This window comes from Poecilia reticulata, linkage group LG5 (genome assembly GCF_000633615.1).
Source record: "Poecilia reticulata strain Guanapo linkage group LG5, Guppy_female_1.0+MT, whole genome shotgun sequence".
Classification (NCBI taxonomy): domain Eukaryota; kingdom Metazoa; phylum Chordata; class Actinopteri; order Cyprinodontiformes; family Poeciliidae; genus Poecilia; species Poecilia reticulata.
Genome location: NC_024335.1, coordinates 31,932,515 through 31,958,055, shown reverse-complemented (window position 1 = coordinate 31,958,055; position 25,541 = coordinate 31,932,515). Strand labels below are relative to the sequence as shown.

The 25,541-nt window shown below is 40.5% G+C and overlaps 1 protein-coding gene across 4 annotated transcripts in view; it reads right to left on the bottom strand.

Moving 5' to 3' along the window:
* The window catches only part of pdzrn3b (PDZ domain containing RING finger 3b), a 206,795-nt gene that overhangs the window by 99,457 nt on the left and 81,797 nt on the right, over positions 1-25,541 (bottom strand). For 2 of the 4 annotated variants that reach the window (XM_008410602.2, XM_008410600.2), the window contains one exon: positions 3,875-3,925. The exons of the other annotated variants lie outside the window; for them this stretch is intronic. In XM_008410602.2, coding sequence (XP_008408824.1) covers positions 3,875-3,925 — 51 coding nt within the window. The remainder of the gene's footprint in view (positions 1-3,874; positions 3,926-25,541) is intronic. 4 annotated transcript variants of the gene reach the window in all.

Sequence of the window (25,541 nt, the reverse complement as noted above, 5' to 3'; positions counted from 1 at the left end):
CATCCATCCATCCATCCATCCATCCATCCATCCATCCATCCATCCATCCATCCATCCATCCATACATCCATCCATCCATCCATCCATCCATCCATCCATCCATCCATCCATCCATCCATTTTCTTGGCACCCTTGTCCCTCAGTGGGGTCGGGAAGGTTGCTGGTGCCCATCTCCAGCTAACGTTCCGGGCGACAGCACCAAACTATTTACAATTAATTTAATTTCACATAATTATCGCGGTAGAAGCCTTTTGTTTGTTAAATACTTAATGAAACATGTTTACCGTGTTTGGTGATTGTTGTGAATGATGTGGTATACTCGCAGACAAACGAGGTAATTAGTCCAAGTTTGTCGTTTATTCAACGTTCAGAAACTACAGCGGCTGTGATGCACCAAGGCAAAAGTAAACAAAGGTAAAACTACCCAAACAGGTGATCAACTCAAAACCACTCACACTTTTTTACTCTCCGTCTCTCTCTGTCATTTAAGCACAGCTGTTGCCATGGCGACCTCCTGTGCTCCACAAGCCGACCAGATATTACGTTAAAAACAAAACATTCAGTCCGATATTAAGTTTGCAGGGTTGATATTTATTTAGCGATCATTAAAAAGCGTTCCCCTGAACACAGCGGTAGTTGATTAGTTAATTTTAAACTCCTAGTTATTTTGGTAATGGAACAGAAACGCAGAGAATTGCGCAACACCTTGTTGAAACAATAATCACTGAGATTATTGTTGTTGGGTCATTAATTTGAACACATTTTGTTGATTTTTTTTGTTGTTCTTTAATAAAGTTACGAACGTTTTAATTAAGCAAGAAAGAGGAGGATGTGCTGCTCTCAGCGTCCTGGCGGCGTTCAGTTTGTCACCTAATGCTGAGATCGACTCAAAACCTTCCGCGATCGACATATTGCAGCCCTGCTCAAGCACAAAGAGCTCAGAAACAATATGAAATGGGGAAAAAAAGTTATTTATTAACCAATTAAGTCGTGTTTTAGATTGTTCTTAAAAAAACTAATCAGTCACGGCTGATTAGTGGGCGCACTCAGCTGAACCGTTGATTTTTTTACAGCAGACAGCTGCTCCCCTCTCTTGCAGGTACTGTGTACCCCCACTAAAGGGTACGCAGTACCCTGCCGTACCCCCTTACTTTCACCCCTGCTTTTAGGAGATCTGACCATTTGATAATTAGGATACCTTTTTTGTATTGGGTGACTTTGCTCGGTTTTACGGCTGCAGACTCAAGATAAAGAATTTCTGTCAACTGTGACCTTGTTAGCTGCTTGTGTGCTCTGTTAAAAAAACTGGGTTTGTCAGGTCTACCAGAGTCACACTGTGTGCTTTATCCGTGTTAAAGCACACATAATGTTTTACTGCATCATTCTCCTGCTCAACCCATCCCGCTCTTTGTTTTCACCGGCACTCAGGCCAAAACCAGATTGCAGAAACAGAGCAAGTTCAGAACATGCAGTACAAATCCAGTTGGCATGGTCGAAAGATTCAAGTCTGGGCTCTGTTGACCTTCCAGAAAAAAAAGAAGCTAATTTCAGATCCTTTCATTGAGCAAATGCAATCATAACTGTTTATAAATACTGAGGGGTACCTCAACCTCTGCTAGATTGTAAACCCAAAACGCAATTGAGAGCAGTTAGCAGCCAAGCGAGACTAAACATGATCCCTATCTGAGGTCATGACTGTGCAGTTGAGTGCGAGGGAGAATGTGAGCAAGCCAGAAGAGCTATCAACGTTTGGGGATGTGTGGTCTGGCCAAAAGTGGATGAAGGTTTGGAAAGGAAATGAGGGTGAATGTGAGACTGCACAGCACTAACTGTGCCCCGATCTCAAGAGTGGGGTTGGCTATCCCAGGAAAGAATCAATTTCAGATGTTCTGTACAACGTAGGAGCTAAAATACACCGTGAACGTGGAGATGGATGACACAGTCATTTTTCCTTTCAAGACAGAATATTGACCTTTGCAAGCAATGCAAAAGGATTTGGTCATGAAGGGTTTGAAAAGGGATAAGATAAGACACTGCTTACTAGCAAAAACTCCTGAGAGCCCTGTTAAAATGCTAGAACCTTAACTCCATCCTTTTTGCAGTACCTTTTGGTGTTGTTCAGATAGAAGTTTATCAATATGGTTAGGTCTTGGCAAAAAAAAACTTATTTGCAAAGACACACACAACATCTCTCATTGATAGATTGAAAAGATATCACTGGTGCACAACTTTCTTCAGATTCAAGTCTGGGCTCTGGCTACACTTTAATCATCTTCTGGTGAAGCCATCCTGTTGTTGAATGTTTTTTTTTCTCAGGTCGAAAGTTGAAGTTCATCTTCATCTTTCTGGCAAAAACCTGCAGATTGGAGTCAATAATGATTGCTGTTTGCTACCTCACTCCACCTTGACTCTACATGTAGTAAACCAACTCCAAAGAATAATACTGTCTCCACTGTTTCTTTACTGCAGGTTTGGAGAAGTGCCATGCTGCTTTTAGCCAAACAAACCTTTTAGAATTATGGTCAAATTTTTCAACCTTAGACAGAATGTAAATGTACCTTAATAAAAATTTTGTACGGTCTGCTCGTGTTTCTTTTTAAGAAAAGTTGTCCATCTTTCCAGCCATCCCAGAAGAATATGGAAGATTGTTTTTCACATGTACAACACAGACAGTATTCCAAAGTTGCTATGTTTCCATCCAATTTTTAAGCAAATTTTGAGTAAACTTTTAAAATGTTGAATGAACTCACTCCTATAAAATGTGAGTTTGAATGTGTAAGATAATGTAAATTACACATTTGGTTTTCAGATTATTTTTCATTTCAGTTCTTCATAATAATCTGCAATAACTGCACAGGGTGCTAATTGAGTTTTGGTATAGGACAATCATAAATGTTGGTTTTAAAAAAAGAAAGCAAATAAGTTGGTACAGTTTTTCTTCCAACACCTTTTGTCTTTGTCATATACTTTGTTGTTGTATCTCAACAACAACAAACCTATTGCTGACTTTGTTCATTCAGCACGGTAAGGATGTCTACAACTTCCCCACGGTGTTAGAGTAAATGCTCTTATCTCTAACAGCTCCCTTGTCATCCGGCCCTCCCCCGCGCCCCGTTGCTTCCAGGATGTTTCTGGGTATTGAGGGAAGGCAGGTGGGATATGCAAGCAGAAAGTTATGGGTTTATGGGGAAGTGAACAGATGTTTTTGTGTCTGTACTTTGGGAGGAGTCCTCTTCCTAGCAGTCCTTCCCCATCTCAGATGAAGACCTCCTTTCCCTTCAGGGTTTTTTCTGCATTTTTATCAGCCAACGGTTTTATCAAAAATGAACAATGGAAATGACAATAAAAGTTGTAATTAATTAGTTTTCTTGATAGAACACACAGAGTAACTCGTCATTTTGTTGGTTATTACTAAGAAATGAATTCCCAACCAGTAGAAATGCTTTAGCAAACACTCAAGGATTTACCAAACATGTAAGTCAGTGCAGGTTAAGTCTCCGTTATCACATAGCCAATATTCTTCCTCCTGACGCCAAACCACCAATGGTAAGTGGCTTCTTTTGTGGTGCCACGCACCGTTGAATGAAGGGAGATAGCATCAGCTCGCGTCTGTAATCTGCGGCCAGCGTTTGACTGACGCGCAGCATTATTAGCATGACACAGGCTGTGGAATGGAAGCTCCTAGATTACAATTTGCACATTATCTTCGAACGCTGCTCAAGTCAAGAGCCTGTCAAAACAACAGGTACCCTGGGGATATCACACAGACACACTCCCATACACAGGGCCAATAAAACATGAAGCCGAGACGGGCTGTCAGGAAGTAGCATGGAGAAACAGATAAAGAACCTGAAACTGTGACATTTTTACTTACTTGGAACATAAGAATCGACTTTTTTTTTGAAGAGGACGGAAACTTTCTTACCTGCAGAGACAAAGAGACAAAGGAAAGGAATGTTTAGGGTCTGTTATTTTAGAGTGGATGTCACTTCACGCCTATATGGATTCATATTCCTATCTCACAGGGTGAAACGAAATGACTGAATGTCCATATTTGGGTATGTCGGTGCTCTTCTTGTTACTCTGTTTAATGACACAGTACCTGGTTGCAGCTGATGAGCAGAATTCCTCTGACTGCAGCTAACTCTTATTCTCAACAACATGCACAGGAAAAAGTCACTTTACATGGCAAAATGTAGCACTAAGTGCTTCACACATCAGAAAAAGCATAAACTAAGAAAAAAAGAGAAAAACAAGAATGGGGTTGTGTGATTTGTGCAAAAGCTGCTGACTATATTGTTCATATTAGAGAGGAGTCGAAGAAAGGCAGTAGGCAACTGAAAACATTTGGTTTTTCTTCCCCAGCTTTACTGGTGGCCAGCTGGTTGGAAATAGTTTTAAAGTCCAAGGTGTTTCTGACCTTTGAATGCACCTTGCATAAGAAAAAATTTAAAATCTTTTTTTCTCAGTAACAGCGTACACACCGAAGAGTGTGAACGCTGTTACTCATGATGTACGCTTTACTCAGCATACAGAATGCTGAGTAAAGCACTCTTCGGTGTGAACGCTGTTACTGAGAAAAAAAGATTTTAAATTTTTTTCAGAATTTAAGGTTACACAGAAACACAGAGATGGAAGAAGCTGAAAACATCTTCCATAGGTAGACAATGACCAGTCTAGAACCAAACAGGAATTGCTTTTATTTTTGAAGAACTTTAAGAGTCTTAGTAATGGATACTACCTAGAAAGCTCACTTAAGAAGAGAACTCTATGTAGACATGTTTACGATACAGAGAACCATTAACAGGTTGTGATGGACCATGCACATCTCTGGTTAATAAATAAAACATACCATATTAATGCATTAATGCAAATCAAAAACTTCTGTTTTAAATCAGCTATTAGCAACTAGAGCTGAAACGATTCCTCGAATGATTCGAGGACCTCGATTATTAAAATTTCTCGAGGAGAGACTTCCGGGAAGGCAATGGAGAAGATGGACGCATAATTTTACTCCTCCGCCAGACCCACAATAAATATCCTATAAAGTAATGAAAAGTGATAAATGAGTACTAAACTAAAAGGAAAGGGCTCAAGAGGACAGAGTTCCAGTCAAAATACGGAGAAGAAAGACAAAGATGACGTTACGGCAGGCTCCAAGCAGCTAACATTAGCCGAAGCTACACCGTTGAAAGCTACAGGAGATGCTAGCGGGGAAACAGTAATGCTAACAGAATTCCGAAAACTGCGGCAGGAGAACACTGACTCATTCCAGGACCTGAAGAACTCTCTAAACTGGGTAGAACACGGGTGGGCAACTCCAGGCCTCGAGGGCCGGTCTCCTGCAACTTTTAGATGCATCTCAACTTCAATACATCTGAGTCAAATAATGAGGTCATTAGCAGGACTCTGGGGAACCTGACTGCACTTGGGAGGTGATTCAGCTATTGGATTCAAGTGTGTTGGACCAAGGAGACATCTAAGAGTTGCAGGACACCGGCCCTTGAAGACCAGGATTGCCCACCCCTGGGGTAGAATCATCCATGGAGGACTTAAAGAAATGAATGGAGGGGCTGGACAGAAGATTGACTGAAGCGAAGGACAGAGTAAGTGCAACGGAGGACAGAAGTACAGGTCCTTCTAAAAAAATGTGCATATTGTGATAAAGTTAATTATTTTCCATAATGTAATGATAAAAATTAAACTGTCATATATTTTAGATTTATTGCACACCAGCTGAAATATTTCAGGTCTTTTATCGTTTTAATACTGATGATTTTGGCATACAGCTCATGAAAACCCAAAATCCTTGTCTCAAAAAATGTGCATATTTTATCCGACCAATAAAAGAAATGTGTTTTAATACCAAAAATGTCAACCTTCAAATAATTATGTTCAGTTGTAAATAACTGCTTAATTTGAGAATTATCCTTGTTCACTGGGCCAACAGTGACTCCTAGTGGTTAATTTATGCATTAATTTTAAAGAACGGTAGATTTTTTCTTTGTTTATTCTGTGGTTACCTAGCAACACCCTGCGAGATGAGACAACGTTAGATTATTAAGAAACCCGGATAAAACCTTTAAAATAGCGCCCTCGGAAAGCAGGATGAGGTATAAATATATGTAATTGTGATTTGTAATAAGAAATGTTATAGCTTTATTTAAGAAACAGTAGAATGTCGCGGTTTTATAAATGAAACTGTGTATTGACGAGTTAAAGGACATAACGTATTCTTTTTTGTGTATAACTGAATATTGATATGTTGGTTTTATACAACGGTTCTGTATTCTTTTGTTTTATACTACAGTTTTTACGGCGTCAATGGAAAGAAAGGTTGAGATTAAATTGCACCCGTTTGAAACTCCCCGAGTCTGGCTGTTCAGTCCGAGAGGCCGCTACATGGTCCTTCGAGCCGGACTCAATACTTGGTCAGGAATCCTTTTGCAGCCAATGAGACGTGGCATGGAGGCAATCAGCCTGTGGCCCTGCTGAGGTGTTATGGAGGCCCAGGATGCTTCGATAGCCTTAAGCTCATCCAGAGTTTTGGGTCTTGCGTCTCTCAACTTTCTCTTCACAATATCCCACAGATTCTCTATGGGGTTCAGGTCAGGAGAGTTGGCAGGCCAATTGAGCACAATAATACCATGGTCAGTAATACCAGTGGTTTTGGAACTGTGAGCAGGTGCCAGGTTGTGCTGAAGAATTAAATCTTCATCTCCATAAAGTTTTTCAGCAGATGGAAGCATGAGGTGCTCCAAAACCTCCTGATAGCTGCTRCATTGACCTGCCCTTGATAAAACACAGTGGACCAACACCAGCAGCTGACATGGCTCTCCAGACCATCACTGACTGTGGGTACTTGACACTGGACTTCTGGCATTTTGGTATTTCCTTCTCCCCAGTCTTCCTCCAGATTCTGGCACCTTGATTTCCGAATGACATGTAAAATTTGCTTTCATCCGAAAAAAGTACTTTGGACCACTGAGCATCAGCCCAGTGCTGCTTCTCTGTAGCCCAGGTCAGACGCTTCTGCCGCTGTTTCTGGTTCAAAAGTGTTTTGATCTGGGGAATGCGGCACTTGTAGCCCATTTTCTGCACACGCCTGTGCACGGTGGCTCTGGATGTTTCTACTCCAGACTCAGTCCACTGCTTCCGCAGGTCCCCCAAGGTCTGGAATCGGCCCTTCTCCACAATCTTCCTCAGAGTCCGGTCACCTCGTCTCGCTGTGCAGCGTTTTCTGCCACACTTTTTCCTTCCCACAGACTTCCCACTGAGGTGCCTTGATACAGCACTCTGGGAACAGCCTATTGGTTCAGAAATTTATTTCTGTGTCTTACCCTTTTGCTTGAGGGCGTCAATGGTGGCCTTCTGGACAGCAGTCAGGTCAGCAGTCTTACCCATGATTGCAGTTTTGAGAAATGAACCAGGCTGGGAGTTTTTAAAAGCCTCAGGAATCTTTTGCAGGTGTTTAGAGTTACTTTGTTGATTCAGATGATTAGGTTAACTGCTCGTTCAGAGAACCTTTTCATCATATGCTAATTTTTTGAGACAGGGATTTTGGGTTTTCATGAGCTATATGTCAAAATCATCAGTATTAAAACAATAAAAGACATGAAATATTTCAGTTGGTGTGCAATGAATCTAAAATATATGACAGTTTAATTTTTATCATTACATTATGGAAAATAATGAACTTTATCACAATATGCTAATTTCTTGAGAAGGACCTGTATACGGCGGGAGAGAGCACAGGGACATTTGCTAGAAAGAGAAACTATCCTCACGGCTAAATGTGACAACATGGAAAACAGATTCCTCCGTAATAACATCACGCTGTATGGCGTCCCAGAGGGAGCAGAAAAAGAAAACATGGTGAACTTTATCACAGAACTTCTGAGCACTTCTCTAAAGTTTCAAGAAGAAGTTTTCATTAAACTAGAAAGAGCACACAGAGCGTTGGGTCCAAAGCCTAAAGCCTCAGTGGTGCCCCCAAGATCCATTATAACCCGGTTTCTGGACTTTAATGTAAAATGTAAAACAAAAAGTGCTATTACAAGCTTGGAAGCAAAGAAACATAAAGTACCAAGAGCACATGATCTATTTCGACCAGGACTACTCGCCTGACTTGCAGGAGAAAAGGAAAAATGTCCAAGAGGTAAAGTTAAAAGAAAAGAACATTAAAGCCCAGTCACCATACCCAGCCCAGCTGAAACTCTTCTTGAATGGGGGCACAAAGCTTTTCCCTTCACTTCTAGCAGCACACTCTACACTGAAAGATCTCAGCATTGAACCATCCCTGGAGGACAGAGAGATACCAGAAGAGGAGCTGACACGGGATAGATGGACAGAAGAGGAAAAGCCAACAGCTGAACCCTGCTGAGATCAGAGCCATTATCCATGGTGAAAACAGAGAGGAGAGAGTCCTTGGTCGTGAGTAAGGTCACCATGTCAAGTCTAGAACTGGATGTAAGGTAAATGGAGGCAAAATTTGTGACAAAGAATATGGAAGACAATGGACAATAATTGTAGAATAAAAGAAAAACAAGACTAGACCTGTAAGGGAGTGTCATTTATCATAAAATATTGACTTAAATATATAGATTCAGGCTATAACATAATTGTTGGAAAATAAGCTACAAAACAGTGGGGTCGGGAGAAGGAGGAAATTGGATGAAGCAAACTTTACAACCATGGCGGTGTGAGGACACTTCGGGGACATCCTGGAGGACCATCGTCCAGGCACTTTGTGCACAACACCCAGAGAGCCTTGTCTCTCTGCCCAAAGATCAGAGGTGGGGACCCCCTGAGTTTGTTTGTATGGTTATGTTTGTGTTCACTTCATTTCAGGGGCAAACCACTGGGGTATTGGAAGTTCACAGTTGTTTTTCATGTTCAAGAAAACTCTTGTTTCTTTAATGTTTTGTGTCTCTCAGCAAACAATACTTTCTATGTAGCTATAGCTTTTGACGTTACCCTGATTACAGTTAAGTACAGTTACAAGGGAGAAACAATAGTCATTTGTTATGTTTATAGGGAAGGGAAGAAGGAGAGGGAAAAAACCCAAAAAAACCTTAAACTACAAAAATGGATACATTAACAGTAATCACTTATAATATAAATAGAGTAAATAATCCAATAAAGAGAAATAAAATTCTGACCCAGCTGAAAAGACTGAACTGTTCAATTTCAATGCTTCAGGAGACCCACCTTAATGAGACAGAATATAAAAAACTCAGAAGGGCGTGGGTGGGACAGGTTTACAGTGCTTCGTGTGAAAGGGGCAGGTAGAGAGGAGTTGCCATCTTATGTCATAGATCACTAGGCTTTGTTTTAGAGAACTAGGCTTTGTTTTAGAGAACAAGTATGGCTATAGGTACAATTAGAGGGATGGCAATATCCCTCTTAAACATTTGTGTGTCTAATGAAGATGATCCTAGCTTCTTCAAGGACATTTCAGCTCTTCTGACAACAAAAGCTGACGGATTTATAATAGCTGGAGGGGATTTTAACTGTGTGATGAACCACAAAATGGATAAATACCCATATGGACAGAGACCAGTGTCCCAGAAGGCTAAAATTCTGCCTTGAAGAAATGGGGCTGGTAGATATATGGCGTCAAAGCCACCCCAAAGAGCGTGATTACACCTTTTTCCCAAAGGTCCATGGAAGCTATCCCAGAATAGATCTCTTTTTTGTTTTAAAGAGGGATGCACATAAAGTTATGAATTGCCATATTGAACCAATAACAATATCAGACCACGGTCCAGTTGTTATGACAATACATTTAGAGAATGATAACCTAAATTGAATGTTTCACTTCTAAATTATCCAGAAATAGTTCAAAGAATTAAGAAAGACTGGACAGAGTATATGGAACACAATGACAATGGGGAAGTATCAGTCTCCATCCTTTGTGAAGCTAATTTCTTTGTCATCCCAAATCAAAAGAGAACGCAATAAAAAACAAGAAGAATTATTAAATCGCATACGACAATTGGAGGCGGAACATAAAAAGACTAATGATGAAACTACTTTAAAATCTCTTGGTGAATACACTGGATATTCTGTTGACGCATAAGGCAGAGGGGGCATTACAGTTTGCTAATCAAAAGTATTATGAATCAGGGAATAGGGCCAGCAGGCTACTAGCATTTCAGTTGCACAAGAAACAGGCAGATCGCACAGTGGAAAAGATAATGAATCCTTTTACAAAGAAAATACTTTCCCAACCTAAAGACATTGCAGAAGCTTTCTCAGCTTATGAGACACTTTATGATTCAGAAGAGATAGACAGAAAAATAGAGAAGATTAAGAGTCAATTGAGTAAAATTAAGCTACCGAAATTAACTGAAAATTATGCCAGGGCAATGAGTGATCCAATCACAAAACAGGAAATTGAGGAGGTCATAAAAAAATTTAAAGAACAAGGTGCCAGGAGTTGATGGATTCCCTGTGAAATTTTATAAATACTTTAAAGCTGAGGTCACGCCCCTATTACAAAGAGTATTTAATTAAGCCCTCACAAATAAGAATCCCCCAAAGTCTTGGTCAGAAGATATCAGAAGCAATAATATCTATAATTCCCCAAGAAGGCAAAGACCTCAAATTGCTCGTCCTACAGACCACTAAGTTTGCTCTGCTATGATTTGAAAATTTTAACTACAATACTGGCAAATCGAATTGAAAAATGTATCCACACAATAATTAAACCAGACCAGACAGGGTTTATAACGGGTCGTTTAGGGATAAATAATATTAGGAGAACCTTAAATGTGATCTCTGTGGCGAGACAAAAACAGGATCCGTCAATGCTTCTCAGCCTTGATGCTGAGAACGCATTTGATAGGGTGGACTGGCAGTATCTGAAGCACACACTGGAAAAAATTGGATTTCATAGATATTTTATCAAGTGTGCTATATTCTGGACCCGCATCCAAAGTACAGGTGAATGGATACTTCTCAAAGAAATTTGGTTTAAAAAGAGGAACTAGGCAGGGATGCCCCCTTTCACCTCTACTATTTGCTATTAGTATCGAGCCCCCGGCAGAAAGGATACGGTCAGACCCCAGCATTCATGGAGTAATAGCAGGAGGAGCTACCCATAAAATCTCATTGTATGCAGATTACATTATTCTGTATATTTCTAACCCTCTGAGCTCAATCCCCAGGCTTATGTCTATCTTAAAAGAGTTTAGAGAAATCTCAGGCTATAAAATTAATGAAACCAAGTCTGAAGCTATGATATTGGTGGGCAAATGGCCTACAGGCTTAGATAAAGAGGTCACTTTTAACTGGTCCAAGAGTGGATTCAAATATTTAGGTGTGATGATTACACAACAAACCTCGCAACTATTTAATGGAAATTATGGTAGATTAATCACACAAATAAAATCAGACCTGAATAGATGGGAGATTCTTCCTCTGTGCCATTTGGGCAGAATAGAAACAGTGAGAAGGAATTTACTTCCACGATTAATGTATCTATTTCAGGCACTACCTATTTGGATACCTGCCACCACTTTTAAAAATTTAGATAACATTTTTAATAACTTTATTTGGCAAAGGAAGAAACCAAGAATCAAACAGAAATTATTATTAAGCCTAAGAGAAAAAAGTGGCCTTGGTCTGCCTAACCTGAAACTGTACTACTGGGCAGCACAACTTCGTGTTGTGGTTGAGTGGCTTGTACAGGATGAGGAGACGAATTGGATTGGTCTGGAGAACAATGCATGCCCTCTGGTACCTCCTGAAGCGATGTCATTTATGGAGGGAAAAAAATGGAAGGATTTAAAAATGGAAAATGAGTGGATTAATAGTACGTGCAGAATTTGGTCTCTAGTGTACGGTGGCCGACTGGTGCAAATGCGTAGCAACAGAGAAAACATGCAAACACAAAAAGAGATGCAAACAAATGAAATGCAGCAAACAAGAAGAGATGCAAACAAAAAAAGAGATGCAAACAAATTAAATGCAGCAAATAAAAAAGAGACGCAAACAAAAAGCAAATAAAATGCTGCAAACAAAAAAAGAGACGCAAACAATTGCATATTAGAATATTACTTAACTGTATTTATGTTCACTAGCGAAATACCAGCTAATGCTAGCTGGTATAGTGCTATAGTGCTTGGTGTTCAGCCACCGCTCTGAAAGCTAACCAAGATTATTTTAAAAAGTTTCAGTTATTCTCTAACATTGACTTAGATATCTGATACAAGAGCCTACTATAGAAATGAAACAATATAATATATATTATAAAAATCATAATATTACATATTATTACATTCACCAGCAAAGTTAACAGTTAAATAACAATGGCTATTATTTATTTCACTCTGTCAAAGTAAGATACCTCCCAAATCTCCCATTTTTGTTTTGAAGGGTTCCCTTAAGTCACGATGTGAGGAAGAAGGGAGAAATGTCTTTAAGGAGAGACAGATTCACTGCACAGCACAGATGAATCTCGCATCGGATTTTGGACCCAATCACTCTTAAGCTAGAACTCGTCGGCTGGAAAACATGAAAAAAACATACATACATATATATATATATAGATGTGTGTGTGTGTGCTAAACATGTATATATATTATTCAGTATCAATCATTATTTATTTATGTTTATGTTTATATTTATATAAATATGCATTGATAAGATGAGAGCGGCCCATTAGGCGTCTGTCCTTTTATTATGTCTATGTGAGAAACGGCCCGATCTACAGAAGATGGGTCCTTCGAAGGCCACGAATATGGACGACAAGAAGAGAGAAGCTGCAGCCTTCGGCTAGCAGCGATATGTTGCTTAGCAACCGTGACAACTTGAAGCACAGAGCGCCGAAGGAAAAAAAACTGACTTTTGTTTGTTTTTTTACTCTTTATTTCTGTATTATTCTTCACCTTTTGTAAGGTGAATAATAATCACCTTACAAAATAGTCTTTTTTACTGTTCCATAGTAAAAAAGAAATGTTTGTCTGATTCTAAAATGTTTAAACATGTATAGCAAGGAATGTAAGCAAATTATTCATTTTCAAATACTCTCCAGATCTCAGGAAGTAAGACATTACAGTTAAGTAAAACTGTTACATTTGAAGGCTTAGCTTTAATCAGTCAAACCCATTTGCTCAGGAATAAATTAAGTACTTTAGTGAACCAAAAATTTTTACAGCTATTACCTGGCTTAATATCTGTGTTTCAATTTCCACCTTAGGAGAAAATTAGCGGGAGTTGTTAAAACGATTTGCAGGGAGACATGCGTTCTCTCTCGGTGAACCGAACCTCGAGCTCCCGGCCAGCTGACAGCTGGCGAGGGGAGCAATATTGTAATTAAGTGATTTATTGATGATCTGAGCAGATATTTGAGATCTATACATCTACATTCTTGCCTAAAAACATTGTAACAAATAATTTTGTGTAATTTTAAGTGTAACACTGCACAAGCGAAAATTTTTGCTGCACAAATCAGCACAAACGTAGCAGAGTTGATTGACACCCATTTTGTTTGATTTCATAGAAGGAGGGTGTGGGGGGGAGCTAGTTGACCTTTTGGCCTTTACACTTTCATTGATATCTGCAAAGCCAAAGCAGCACAAACTAAAATTTTTCTTGCACAAACCAGCACAAACGTAGCCGGATTGATTGACACCCATTTTGTCTGATTTGAAGAAAGTGGAGGGGTGGTTGACCTTTGATGACCTCTAGAAACATTTCTTTATAACTTTAAAATGATAGTGGCACAAACAAAAATTTTTGCTGCACAAACCAGCACAAACGTCTGACACCAATTTTGTCTGATTTGAAGAAGATGGGGGCGGGGGGGGTTCACTCAGGTTTTTTGGGGGACCAATAAGCATCCTTAAAATGACTGCATGGAGTACGGCAGCCTTTCTCCTCCGGGAGCTGCTGGTTGAAAGCGAATGGCGGGAAGAGCGCTGCTCGAGTGTTTATATAAGTAAGCAGATAGACTGAACACAGCGAGAGGCTGAGTAGTTAATGGTTACAGTGTAAGTGTAGCTTAACGAATGACCAGCACAATTAATTTTATATCATCCCGGTCTCAACAAACTGGTGGCGGAGCGAATTGTGGAGGTACATCGCTGGTAGATGAGTTTCTTGAGTTTCTTAGTGTGACGAACCCCCTCCTTCACCCAGTTCTTACGTTTGTCCCCTGGTCTGCCAGTCGTCTTTTTCCCCTGGACTTCCAAGCCCCCCCACTCCAGGCGACATTTTCCGTATTCTCAAACCCAGAGCTTGACAGTTATGGGTCAAGGTGAGAGTTCATCTATTAAACTCCCTGCTAATACATAAGCTAAAACCTGGATCATAGACATTTTATATAAGTGTATTTGTGAGCTTACCTCTTTATTATTAAATTGAATATAATTTCAGATCTTTGTATAACTTTTCTTCAGGTTAACTTAGAAAGTGAGCTATTATTGCTACAAGTTATTTTTCTAAACTACAAAAAAGTATCTGTTAGGGATGCTCAAATATGAAAAATTGGACTTATATTGATATGTGATAGTAACACTGGTGTTATGCCAGATTTACCAATATTTTATTTTACCATTTTTTTATCTGATTACTTGATTAATCATAAGAATAATCAATAGATTACTCGATTACTAAAATATTCGTTTACAACAGCCCTATTTGCAACTCAAGTTCAAGTTGCAAACTCGAGTCCCCGTCTCTGTCCTGAGGTTGAGTTATTAGAAACAGCAGTCTATTAACCCAAGATATCCCATGTTCAATTTCTATTCCCCACACTACTTCTTGTAATGTGGGACTTTAATGTACAACATTACACAGGGCTCACATGAGAGAGGGGCTGGGCTTCCTCTTAATTCCCTGTCTAATTACTTGTCCCAACTCACCCAGGGTCAAAGACCCTCTATGTCCCACTCTAATCCATCTCCTCGGCCCACTTCAAAAGGCGCTGATTACAGGGAGGAGAAAAATGAAGAAAGACGAAGGCCGAATGAGAGACAAGGCAGGATACAAAAGACGAAGAGATAAAAAGGAGAAAGGGAGGGGGAGGAAGGTGGACCAAGCCAGAACACAAACACATCTCGTCTGTCTCTTCAGTCTAGCTTGTATGGTTCGTACAGATCCCCCCCTTTCGATTTTTTTTGCCTATATCTGAGCACCAGAGGGGCCTGTCTGCATGTTCTGCAGCTGAAGCACACTCAAGTAAAAACCAAAAGATCTTTGTGTCACATAAACAGCAGGCCGACTCTCAGAGTGGCAATAAAATCAAGCAGACAAAAGGCAGCACAATGGCAGCACTGTTTCAGTGAATATATGCGATTTTTCTTTTTTCCATTTTTCCACCGAGACCACATGGACTCTCTATTACACAATTTGTGAGGCAAATTCTTTTACAAGAGATAAAAGAATTTATCTCTTGTAAAAGAGATAAATTCTCTTTTACAAGAGAATTTATCCAGAACCAGTACATTGGTTCTGGAAACCAATGTACAAGAACATTGGTTTCCAGAACAGCAGACTGCTGTTATCTTAACCCCAAGACCAGTATGTCCAGTGCAATCTGTCCGTCCAACTGGGGTTTACTTTAATATTCAAAAGACAAGCCAACAGTTTGACGATCTGTAGAGTAACTATCAACTCTTTCTTCTAAAACAGATGTGGTATACGTTTCCTGCCTCTTCATAAAGCCATTGCCTCCAACGTGCCTGAGGTTTTCTTTTTCAAAGGGGAATAGTAAGTGAATCCTGACACCATGCTATTCGTCAGCTCAATGATTCTCTAAGTACTCTAATATATGCTGTCTTACGCCCACAAATGGAGGGTCTGAAGGCTAAAGAAGTTGTAAAGAGCAATTTCAAAGTCAGAGATCGAAGACGAGTCAAGGGAAAAACAGATGAAGGGAATAAATGGCAGAGGATGGACTTAAAAGCCTCAGGGCTGGTAGGTTGACTCTTTGGTTGGCTGTTTGCCTTTCTCTGTACCATGGATGATCCGGACCTGGAATGAGGCCGCCCACTGGCTAGACTTGTCTGTCTACAGGTTTAAATTTAGGACGGATCAGGCGCCTAGACTGGCTTTGCTGACCGCCTTATTGTTGTCTTACTCTTACCTCTCACAGAGAAGGAAACTGGCCACCCAAAAAGTGGTTGTGTCATGATGCATGCACAGGCTTAGGAATTAAGAGGCCCATTCATATGTGATAAAAGTGCAAGTACAGTGTCTTGGACAAAAACATTTCCACATTTAGTCACATTGCATACCACAAACTTTATTGAATTCATTTGGGTTTTCATGTGATAGACCAACACAAAGTAGAGCTTATTGTGAAGTGGATGGAAAATATGTGGTATTTTACAGTGTGCCTGAGGAAAAACTTTACATAACATTTATTAAAGTCAATTGGAGTATACCTCGATATGCATATTTTCACCTTGATTTTTTTTTTAAAATTAGTGCTTAAAATTAGTACCTAAATGATCTTGATGCACAATTTAGCAAACACCATGCTAAACTGTGCACGATGTTTACATTTGTTTTACTGTTGACCTATGGGAACAGAAATAAACTTCAATATCTTTAACAAACACAATTTAAATACAATTATTATGTGGTGTTTAATGATAAAACTTTAATTATTATTGTAGCTCTTGTCTTGAAGTAGCTTATTGAACAAATAGTAAGCTGATCTTTGTGAAATTTTGTTAGTGTTTCTTTTTTTCTTTTTAATCAGCCATATTTGTGATTTGGGGCTTTAACTATAGTTAAATTCAGTTGCTGAAATATAACCTATTAACGGAAAACAATTTAAAGAACTTCTATAAGTTTTTAATAATCTATTGTATTGTCATCACAATAAATACCAGAGAATACTGTTATAAACTCAACAATAACAGTCCATATTACCTGACTGCTGAATTAAAACACACTTTTCAGATTTTTTTATTAAATTCACCACCATGCACTACTTTTACTTTTAATCAATTAAATATAATCCTAGCTGAGTAGAAGCCAGGTCCTTGTTCTACGCTTGTCCTATGTTTTGTCAAGAGGGCTTGGACTCTCGGCTACTGAGAAAATTGCTTGGTGGAAGCCAATCTCTAACATTTTGTCATTTCGTACATAATGAATATTGAAGGGAGTTGTGCTACAAAGTTTACTAGAAATTACAAGTGAGGTGCACAACTATTGAAAATTAGACTTTAGCCAGACATTGTGGTTAGTATGGCACTGTTGCTCCGACTTTAACGGCTCAGTATTTGGAAGTGTGGCCAACATGGACTGAACAGCTTCATTCATTTTCTCCATTGTCATTGCCATACTACAATTCAAAACAGCGCAGAAATTTAACGTCATTCACAACTCCTTCTGTTCACTGAATGGCCGGGATGAAATTCACCCTTTGAAATTGTACTCAATTGGAGACATTTCAGACAAAGGATTAAAGGGAGATGAGAATCAAGCAGAATTGCCCAGGCTGATATAATTCTAGAAAAATACTATGAAGTTTATTTATTTACAGAAAAACTTGAAGGTTGGGAATACTTTAGGAAAGGAACTGATTTGCAATCTCCATTTGGTTAACTGTAAACAGTTGCAATTTACAGGAGAAACCAAATGTAAAATGTGCACAAGTGGCTCCTTTGTCAGTTTGACAGTTACAATAAAAAACAGTAAAGAGCTTTGCCATTGTCCAGCGAACAGTTGGCTCTCCTTCGTTTTCAGCGGTGTGCAAACAGCAGCCCAGATAGGTAATGATCATGAGATGTCTCATCAGCACCTCTGATGTGGAAAGTCTGACTGCCATTCAAATCAGCAAATAACGCATAATTGTGGTAGTGGGAGGGTTGGGGGGCTTGTTCATGTCTCCTTCCATCAAAGAGCAGCAAGCCCTGAGTTTCTGTTTATCAGCCATTACTCACTTCCCCCTGCCGCCCCGCTTGTTGTGCCGCGTTCTATCTTTTTCTGTAATTGTGCCTTATTTTGCCTGGCGTGATAAGGGAATAATGACACGAAGAGGGTGAAGCCACCTGTTGTGTAAACATTTGAATACTATTTCTGATGGTGTGGTATTTCTGCAGTTTTCTCTCTGTCTAATAGATGTCTATGTGTCTATTTGCTTTCGGGAGGAGGTGACGGCGTCCGAGAGGAGACAAGCATCAACCTTTTTCAACAGCCAATGAGGAAAGCACACGGCGTGAAGTCAGTGCATCTGTTTCGTCGCAGCTGCAGATTAAAGAGGGACTGGGGGGGCTTTTAATTGAATGTGAACGCACAAACTTTTAATTTGGCCTTGGTCTCACACACACACACACGCTCACCCGCACACACACACTCACGAGTAGGTTGAGGCAAGGTGGAGAGGAAGACAACCCCCTGCCTCATCCGAAACATCATTTCTCTCCCTCCCCTCCTCTTCAGCCAGCACATCATACGCTTCTAATTACAAGCCATGGGAAAGCAGGGAAAACAACAAGATTTTACAACAACAAGACATTGTGATGAGTTCAGATCAAGCGGCAACATTAGCCGAGTCTGAAATCAAATTAGGGAGCACAAGAAGAAGTTTTATTTTTATAGCACTTTTTCAGCAACAAGGCAATTCAAAGTGCAAAGGACAAGAGAGAAGAGAAAGAAAAAACAAGGGCAGAAAATGACAAAAAAAATAGAGGCTCGGAACGAAAACACGTGAGGCTACGTTACAAGGCTTGTGTATGCATTACAACAGCTGTGACTGTGTAGACGAGTGGAACGGTGATGTAGAGCTCCGTGGTCGTCCACAGAAGGGGCTCAGTGGAAAACACCACATAAGGAGCGGATTTAAATCCAAGCACAAGGTTATTTTTTTGATTCGCTAACTTAGTAGTGTTTCTGGGACCAGCATATGACTTTCATTTCTGCTCTGCTGTAGGTAACCAAGGAAGAGTGGTGGGGGGAGACAAAGAAAGGCTGAGATAACGCCGCTTCAATCACCGGCTTTGGTCTCTAATGAGCTCGTGGGAAGGATGCCTCCTTGAACTGCTCAGCTGACTCGCATTTGCTGTTAAATGAGTGCACGCAACATTGTGGCAACCGGTTGTGTTCACTTCCTTCCTGAAAATGTGGGACTGTTGTAATGCCACAATGAGGCTAGTTTGTTGTTGCAGCACCCCCCCCCTCCCCCACCGCGGACAGACATGCACACACTTAACACAAACATGGAGAGGGAATGCGAGTTTTGTGTATCCATCCGTGAAACACACAGTCGGTGCTCCTTGGGTAAAACAGAGCTTTTTTTTTTTAAACCCAGGCAACACTAACTCATGGGTCTGACATTAGAGCGCTGTAGGCCGTGGTGTGAGGGACCAAGGCATGTAAACACCAGACGACAATAGTGAGATGGACCAGAATCAAAATTTACCTAAGTTTAAGACAAGGTACAGTTTTATTGTGTAACTTTTGATGAGGAAAGAAGACAATGATAATTAGCAGTCATCAATTCTAAGAACTGGCAACTCTCAGTGTAACTGGGGATTTGCAGTGGACACTTGTTATTTGGACTAGAGGATCCCCTTTTTTTCTTTTTCTTTCATGAAGCTCACAGATGGACTGGCTCCCTTATTAAACACACAGGGCTGCTGGTAAAAACTGACATCCAGCTGGCTACAGCCCTACTCGGTAGTCCTTCAAATTAGACCAGAGGAGGCAGCAGTGCTGGTGCACACCTCTCTCAGACAGGCTGTTTATTCTTCACAGAGACATTCTTTCTGCACAAAAAATTGTTCATGTAGGTCTGCTCATCTGTCTTCCATTTTAGTCATTGCCATTGAGCTTCTCTTAATACAAGCTAAAAAGTTAGCTTCAAACCAGAGACTGAGAGAAAAAAAACCTTCTCTTCATGAACTCAGAGAAATGCTGTCCCGATTGATCAAGACAAGGTTTTAAAGAAGCTGGGAAGTTTTTTAGCCGTCAAGAAATTGAAGGGGAATTACTTCAAAACCTGTCTTAAAACACGACACATCACCATGCTCAAGAGAGAACAAACTATAATCTAAAAAGGTCTCGCAAGGCATTTATTTGGATCAGTTTCAAATTCCATCTGGAGATGTTTAAACATCATTAAAATATGTGCTGGCTGAACAGCTCTGGCTCAAATTACGACCCCTGAAATGGCTGAAAAAACACGCAATTTCAACACCCACCCCTGAATGTTGTTGCAACGGGGTACTGGAGTCGGAGTGCACAGCTTCATTGGTCAAACGTCTAGGATTCGTTAGTATGAAAGCTGCTCTTGTGGGAATCCTGATAGAGACCATACTTCCTTATGAATTCAGTCAAATGAAAGCAAAAGCGAACCGAAAAAGGGAGAGAGACCAAGATGGTGGGAGGAAATGATAAAAGCCACAGTTCAGTGCGAGTGTCTGCGTGCAGCCCATGCCAAAAAAAGAAAAAATGAAAAGAAAAACAACAACCACAATCCCTGAGTGTTGCTGGGATCTGATTTCAGCACAGAGCCAAGACAGGAAACAGATTTCTCTCGGAGGGGAGTGAGACTGGGGTTTTGAACCTCATCTCCTCTCAGAGGAGGAAAAAACTAAGACATTTTAAAGTCTTCAACAACTGTCCCCACCACCCCTTTACTGATAGCATCTTATGTATTGTCATTTGTTTACATGGGTACATCTTCACCTATATAGTCCAAACCTCCACTGCCAGCTACACAATCACACAACTGTCCTTGAGTCCTCGTCGTGGATGCTTACGTCACAGAGGGGTTAGCTAAGTTCAGAGCCTTGTATCTGCATCTGGATCACAACCCCACTTCAGTGGAGCTGGAGGGGGATGCTCAGCACATGTGCACTGAATTAGTTCTGGCTACACAATGTTCAGAGCCTTAAAAACCCTTTTGTTACTCAGCCGTTATGCAACATGCTGCCCTGCATGTGCACAACAGTCTTTATCTTATTTGTCACCAGTTTGGTCTTCACTGCTTGTAGGCAGCTTCCCCCAATGAAGGCGACTCCAACAGCACTCTGCGGTAACAGCAAGTTCGCTGGCATTTCAACACAGGGTCACGAGTTCATCTAAAAGTGTACATGAAGGAATGGAAGGGAGTGGAGATGGTGGAAAACAGCTTCTGTGCCTCAACAGACGAGAGAGGTATGTGAGAATAGATGTCCATGTCAGAGGTGTGCATCAAGAGAAAAATGTTTCCTGCATTAAGAAACAGCATGCAGCCTTTTGTTTCAGTTTTTTGGTTAGGGCAGTTGCCTACTTTTTCTCACAAAGAAATTATTTTCTAAAGTACGGTGCGAACAGACAGTGCCTTGCATCCACACCAGCCTTGTTTGGTTTGCTTTAATCAAACTCTAGTTTGTTTGCCTAGAAAGTCTGGTTTGTTTGGGGAAGTGAAAATGCACAGTTGAACTCTGATGGGGATCAAAAGAGCAGTCTACGGTCTCGGAGACCGCTCCAAAAGCAGGAAGTGGACAGGGCATTCTGGGTCAATAGAACCAAAAGGAGCCTAATGCTAGAAGTCTTTGGTTTTTTACTTAGGACAAAAGAGAAATCTGACACCACTCCATTTTTGTTTACATTTTGTGACGAAGGACGTTGCGCTTCTGTCTTCTTTTGAGGTTTTTGTGTCGTTTTCTTCAGTGGTTCTTGGTACAGGGCCACCACAGGTGAGGGGGTGAACAGGTTTTCTGCACTGTCTGACACAGTGCAGGGTGAAAGTAAACCTAACCAGCTGAAAACATAACAAATGTTGTAATTTTGGTCCCCAACTGATCCAACTCTACAGGACTATCAGGTGTGAAAACTGTCATGTAATATCACAAACTTTCAATTTCAACTTCAAATTGAAAAATACTTCATTTATTCCAAAGGGGATTAACTGTTGTTGTAGCTCATCAATGCTATTGAGATTTTATCATATACCAGGACAAGATGGTTCATAACTGTGAATCTAAAGGAAAATATTTGGTCCCTTTTTTCCTTATACCCCTAAATAAAATTCAGTACAGCCAATTTTTGAATTAACAGAAGTACCTTTCACTTCCAGGACAAGTTCTTTGGGTTATGTCTCTAAAAACTTTGCACATCTTTAGAGTCACAAATTCTTAAATGGAATAGATTAGTCATTTGACTGGCACAGTATATTACATGAATGCTCTTTGAAACAATCCACTGTGGGTTTGACAGGGTGTTTAGTCACGGTCCAGCTCGAAGCTGAACTTCTGACCCAGCCTCAATTCACAACCTGTAAATGGTTCTTGTTCAAGGACTGTTCAGTTTAGAGTTTCGTCCATCTTCACAGAAACACTGCTGTTCCTGCAGAAGAAAAGCATCCCTACAGAAGTCCTTAGCATGTTGCATCAAGAGGATGGTACAATCTATGCACCATTTTATGAAGGTCAGAAATGTGGACTAATTGTTGTGCCATTTTCTGTGATGTGTAGTTTTACTGCAACAATGTTAATACCCCAATTATCGGAGAATGATTATCTCTTCTTGTGATTCATTGCTGGCTGGAACAACTAGCAGCTTTCCCTATCCAAACTCTGTGTATTCTGATGACAGGAAAAGATACAAGAAGCAAGACTGCACTGATAACAAACCTTGGGCTCAGCGTGCTCAATGTCCTCGAGGGCACAGATAGTAATAACAAACAGGGCGACCTGGCCGGCACACACAAAGACTAACCCTCTGAACACCTGAGTTGGAGGGGGCCCTCTCACTCTCACCACTATCCAACCTCTGCATCCAACCGGACGACTTGAAGGTAAAGCTAATGCCACCAGATGTGACCACTAGAGCTGATGAAGAGTGGGGTGTTGCTATGGACTGCTGCACAGCTGTGGCTGCAGCTGTTCTCAGTGCCAGTTCCAAGAGGCAAAGACACAGATGAAGGAGAGAAAGACGTTGAATAATATAGAGGTGGCAGGGGAGATGAAACAGAAGTGCTGTCCTAAAATTATCTGCTAAGTTCAAAGCAGTAACGTTAAGGATTCATCTTGTAATGATAAAAGTAACAAAGCCTTCCAGATTTTTATTTGTTTTGTTCCATTTCTTTCTTTCTCTTTCACTCCATCTGCTCAACACAAGAGATGTGCCGATCGATCGGCCACCGATCATAATCGGCCGATTTCCGTGAAAAAGTGTATGATCGGTGATCACCGATCACGGTCTCTTGTTGCCGATCACACAAACTGATCACCTGCATCTCATTTTGCAGCCTGCCTGTGCAGCTGGTCTCCTCTTTCCTTTACAACAACAAATCCTAAGTGATGTCGTGTGGAACTATAACGCACTGAGTGAATGGGGAAGTTTGCGTGTTGCGGCGGAAAATTTAAGCACATGGGGTGAAGCACGTCAAAATGTGTCAACACGACGAATCTAATATGGCAAAAAAAAACAACACCATACTTGACGGAGTTTGGCTATATCGAGGCTCACTGCAGTAAAAAAGACATATGGAGCGATCAGATAGCAGGAAAACAGCGCACAACTACAAACACTCACCTGGATTAGCATGACAGTCAGAAAGCTAAACAAATAACCCGCAAAATTATTTAAGTCTTGGAGCTGCGATGTAAGACGCTGGTTCTGCTTTCACTGTTGAACCGCTGCTATGCACTACAAGTAGTAATATTTCACAGACGGAGCGTCGCTTCTGCTCTACCTGGTAGTGACTCTCACACCGAACCTCTGTTTGAAGCTGCAGCATCTAACTTAAAAAAAAAAACATTTTGCATACATATTAAAACTTTCGCTGTCCTAACATGAGACAGATAATCGCTGAAAAAATAATCAATCTCCTCCGTGCTCTGCATAATTACTCCGCTCAGTGAGAAACAGCAACTCAGAACTAGCAGTAATCAGCTAGCTGCCATGCTATCAGGAAGTTTTCATTCAGTAACTCTGGATTGTTTATTGTAATGGAACCTGTATTTGCCTTTGAATGTGACATTTTATACTTGAATTTTTTGGCAACGTTGAGAGGTTTTATTTAGACTTTTTGCATTATTTAGCCTCTTCAGAGCCTTCATATGTTTTCAGACTGTTAAAGACAGTATTACCGATAGCAGTACAATCTGCACAATGTCTGTTTTGTTTTGTTTTTTTCTTGGAAAAAGTTATTAAAAACACATTTTTGTCTAAATTAAGGTGAATTCATGGTTCCTTTTTCTACATAATCCAACAGTTACAAGTACCACTCTTTTGATACCAAGCCTTTAAAGCTACAATGGGGATGTTTGAAAAGAAGCTTTTTTGCACTGTGATGGTTTAACTCAGATTTTAGCATTTTTACTCAAGGTTACTATAACATAAGATGATGCATAACTGTGACAACATTATATCTCAGAGGTATTGAAAATGTGGCTTTATGGATGCAGAACATGACCAAAGAGCAAAACTTGAGCTGTATCATGGGACTGTCATACAGCAACAGTCTTCAGTCAGAGGCCTCTTCACATTTGTTGACAGACTGACTGCTACTGTATATCACTCCTTCCCACAGCATTACCATCCACAACAACACTTTCAAGATTCTTGGATGCTATTGATTACAACAATATTGAAATTCCCTTTGGGATGAATAAAGGATGTCTGATTTGAATTGGATTTGACCCAGAAACAGGTTAGTGACACCACCCAGTGGTTTTTAAAGTTTTTATTGGCAGATGAAGAGACGCTAAACACTTTCTTTCCTCGAAAAGACTTTAAAGACAAGCAGTGCTATTTTTGCTCGAGGCTTTTAGCTAATTTATATCATTGACAGTCAATTTAATCCCTGTTGACTCATCATATCTTCATGATCCAGGATCTGGACAGATTTGAACGTTGCTGACAAATCAGGAGCTCAACCGAAGCATTTCTATTTTCCCCATGCCATCTCTCTGGAAGAAGCTGACGCAACATCAGACCAATCACACAACAGATGCTCTGTTCTACGCCTGGCGAGCTTCTAGCCACCGCTGGGGCCTCCCTGGATGAATGCGGACCTTTTTAAGGCCCAAGCCACACACACACAGACACGCACACCCACGCGCACACACACACGCACATGTGTATTCACACAGAAGTGAAAGGGAGAAAACAGCACCCACATGAAAAAAAATACAGCAGTAAATTTTCACAATTAAAAACTTGTATCACAGAATGTGATTGAGAGCACAGCCAAACTCTGCCTCCTCCCCCCCCCTTTTTTTTGGCAACCTGAAGGTAAATAACGTTTCGTTTAGACAGAGGCCTCCCTCACATTCAGACTTGCTGTTAAAGGCCGACCTCAAAATGTGTAAGGATAACACACGACCTTATCCAGGATAAACACACAAGAGAGAGAGGGGTGGTGTGTGTGTGTGCATGTGTTCATGTGTAACTATCCAACAGGGGACATGCGTGTCATTTTACACTCACCAACATGGGACTCACCTTTGAAGAGGGGACATTTTGTAGGTCCCCTCTTGGAAATGACCCTGTTTTAGGGTCAGGGGTCGCAGTTAGGACTAAGGTGTGAATTGACTTTTGGTTAGGGTTAGGTATGTGATGGTTAGGGTTAGGGTAAGGGTTAGGGT